This window comes from Falco peregrinus, chromosome Z, assembly GCF_023634155.1.
Source record: "Falco peregrinus isolate bFalPer1 chromosome Z, bFalPer1.pri, whole genome shotgun sequence".
Taxonomy (NCBI): Eukaryota; Metazoa; Chordata; class Aves; order Falconiformes; family Falconidae; genus Falco; species Falco peregrinus.
Window position 1 is genome coordinate 46,321,576 of NC_073739.1, and position 3,714 is coordinate 46,325,289.

Consider the following 3,714-nt stretch of genomic DNA (forward strand, 5'->3'; position numbering starts at 1 on the left):
GAAAATCCATTTGAGACAGAACCACCACAGCCAAAGCCGAAAGCAGACAAGCAAGATGAATCCACTTCAAACCAAGGTAAGGACTGTTTTGAGCTCCTCAGGAAGAAGAATACATTTATGTCAGACCAGTCTTCCTCACTGCCGTGACTGCTTCCTTTGCCATAATGTCCTGAAAGATACTCATAATGAGAAATCGCAAGTATTAACCTAGTCTCCAGTCCACTTTTCTTTCTTTGGCTTCTTTAAGAAATACTGTAACATTATTCCACACTAGGCAATACCAAAGCAAAAAACCCTGTAATAGGGCTATAATGAATGGCAAGATCCCAGCCACAAAAAAATCCTCACTTAAAGCCAGGTCTGAATGTCAGTGATCCCTCTCACAAACAAGTTGGGTCCAAAACTTGCACCTTGCTATTGCATTTTGTTGACCCCGGACTAGTCAGGACAGCATTTCTCCTCTGTGCTATGTTCACCAGGAGAATGTATAGTGAAAACACAGTATGGTAACAATCCTTTTCAGAATGTCTAGCTCGATCATGCAGGTTTCAGTCCATCTTGAAGGAATTCACAGGCTGTTTCCCTTTCCCTGGTCACTGTTAGACTTTCCCCATCATGTATGCATGCCATATATCCAGTATAGGCTCAAGCCTAGCAGAGAAACCCAGATTGGAGATGACTGTCTTTGGAAGAACCACTTGCAAGGTGTGTCTGCAGCCTCAAAACCCACCCACTTAAATCTGAAATTGATACCTTCATCTTCATTTACAGGTAATATCTAAGTGCATGTAGATACTTGGGAAAAGCCTCCACTTCACCCTGTTGTTGGGGCCTTGCAGAAAGGACTGGAGGGAAAATGTGCTGCAAAGATCATGAAGGCACATGACCCCAGATGTCAGGCTGTGGGCAGGGGAGGGCCACAGACTTTCCACCACACTGGAGTGGACAAGTGGCTGCAGGATTTCTCTCTCATGGGATTTCTGGTTTGCATGTTCATTTTCTAACTCTATTCTCCAAACACATTTCAGACAACAAGAAAGAACAGGGTGGCAATGAAGCAAAGAAGACAGGCCAGCCACAAGAAGACAGCTCCTCTCAGGCACTCCAGCATCCAGGCCTTGCCCCGAATGGCCTCTATCCCCTGCACAGCAGAGGAGGAAACCTTCCTCCCCCATCCATAGCTGTGATGAGGCCACCAGGGCCCAGGGGCTATGGGATGCTGGGCTATCCACCTGGGAGCCCGCGCTTCCCTGGGGCACAGCCAGGAATGCCCAGGGGCCCTCCCAACTACAGATAAAGACCCTCCAGCACATTGTGATATGATGATGGACACTGAGAGCCAGAAAAATGGTCCTAAACCCACACACACTCCTGCAAGTGCAGAAACCTGCTGTGTTCGTTGTAAATTTTCATGTGCATAAAAGTTACCTATCTGCTTCAGTTTTTGCAGGACGGGAGGCTTCAGAAGAAAACATCACATATGTCTTGCAATTGAAGGGCTTACAAAAATGCATTATCTGTGTCAATAGGTAACTAAACTTTGGGATGTTTATTGGAAGGTATTGATTAGAAGAATGAAAAATATCTTGTATTTAGTTGAATATTTTCTTAAAAGCCTGAAAGTGTGTCCCTAACATCTTTTCCTTTTTCCTAGAAGCACAGTACACTCAAAACATTGCTTTGTACAAAGGATATGAGAGTCAGTTATATTTAAACATTGCATATAGATTGTCTTCTGCAGGTCATATATGCATACCCAAAGATTTCAGATTGTACATGGGAAACAAGGATCTTTTCAAAAGCTGAGTGATTACCTCCAAAATCTTTGGGAAAGTATTAAAACAGTAAAAGAAAAGCAAAATTCAGCCTGTTGCTATGAAGAGAACTCTCATTACAGTACCACTTTTAGCTAATAATAGTTTTATCACATTCTGGAAGACTAAAAATAAATTTTAAAAATCAATGAAGTGGTGAAGAAATATCTCCTGTGCAGAAAAACATATTTGAGGAATAGAGGTAGGCAGTTATGCAATAATTCCCCCAAGATATTCACTAGGATTGTGTTATGGCACAGAAACACTTATTATTGCAAAAGAATTTCTGTTGTATAATCTGCTCTGCAGATTTATCATTGCATACTTGTATTGATCACTATAGAATGTAGGGTGGAACAGGTCCTTGGTCTGATAGGTCTTGTGGAAACACAGGATAGATAAAAGCCCATGTGCAAGCTGATGTTATTTATTCAAATGAGACAGCTTTAATTTTATGTTCTGATTTTACTTCCTTGTCCAGAATTTGGGCCTTGATAATTATTTAAGGATTCACAAGATCATTAACCCCCCCCGCCCCCATCTTCTGAAAAAAAAAAAAAAAAAGCAATACCTTTGGGGGCCTTCTGTATATTAGAGGTCCATTTTGTATGGTAGAAAAACTTGAACTATATGTCAGTATAAAAAAAGTCTGTGACACCATAAACCAATTTCCATGTAATTAAATTGTGGAACTCACTGAAAAAGGCTTACAACCCCCCCCCCCCCCCAGTATAGACTATGTACCCCCATAAAACACAAAGACCCAGATGCAATTTCCAGCTCAAGTAGTCCTTAAATCAATTGCAAGAATATGGGAGGGTAAACCAAGGGGAAGTTCAGTTTATACTTGATTTGACTCTTGTACTGCCTCCATAACCATCTGATATCAGCTGGAGATAAGATATCCATCAATCAGTCAGACCTTCAGTAAGCACCAGCATGGCTGTTCTGCATGTAAAGTCTGTGGGTATTAAAGGCTTTCTCATTGTTAGCAGGCTTACTATTTCATTCTGTGGGATTTCTTTACATCATGAATGGGAGAGAGACACAGCAAAGAATCCACCCACTGAAGTTGTTCTGAGGAACTTTCTGTTAGATCTGTTTGCTGTAATGATTTTCATCAATAAATGTGTTCTTAGAATACACTTATATATGCAGTCATGAGCATGTAATAGCCAACATGAACAATAATAAGACTAGGTGTTGCTTGTGCCCTGTGATCGGCATCAGCCTGCTGTGGCTGAAAATGAGATATTTATTCTTATTCTTTGGTACTTCTAAGTGAAGGTCTTTCATCACTGTTTTGTGAAGCTGTGGTTTCAATGCTTCCTAGCTTAGATCTAATTGTCTGCTTTCTTATTGATAACAGAACATTGACTTAGCAGAGATGTGATCTTACACATTTCAGTATTCTATAGTAAGTCCACCTTTAAGAAAACATACTGTCTACTTGGTAAAAGTAATTTTGAGTTTGTTACAATAATTTTGCATGACTACATTTCAAGTCATGTTTCCTTTCTGTACAGACTTCCTCTACCCCTCCTATATCTGAATCTTTCAGTTCTAACTTTTTGTCTCTGCTTTTTTTGAAAAAGCACCTCAGTCAACCTTCATCCACTTACCCACAGAGCTAGCCCTCTGTCTGAATCTTGTACTGTGCTAACAGGTAAAAATACTGTTGACAGTAGGAGTAATGCTTACTATGATTCAAATCACGGCAAATGATCTTGCTTAGAGAATGTATTTTGTTTTCCTTGGTGACACATATACTGTTTTCTTTCTTCTGTGTTGTTAGACCTGCAAACTATGCTTGGGGACCCCTCAGAGCTCTATTATTATTTTACTGATTCAAGGCTCAGTATGTTTTACCATGTCCCAGATCTTCCTCTGCACAATTACA

General features: G+C 40.4%; 1 protein-coding gene across 1 annotated transcript in view; it reads left to right on the forward strand.

Moving 5' to 3' along the window:
• TMC1 (transmembrane channel like 1) overlaps positions 1–1,897 on the forward strand; it is a 68,170-nt gene extending 66,273 nt beyond the window's left edge. The window contains exons 19-20 of the mRNA XM_055791688.1: positions 3–76; positions 1,029–1,897. Coding sequence (XP_055647663.1) covers positions 3–76; positions 1,029–1,297 — 343 coding nt within the window. The 3' untranslated portion in view covers positions 1,298–1,897. The remainder of the gene's footprint in view (positions 1–2; positions 77–1,028) is intronic.
• Positions 1,898–3,714: the final 1,817 nt, after the last annotated feature.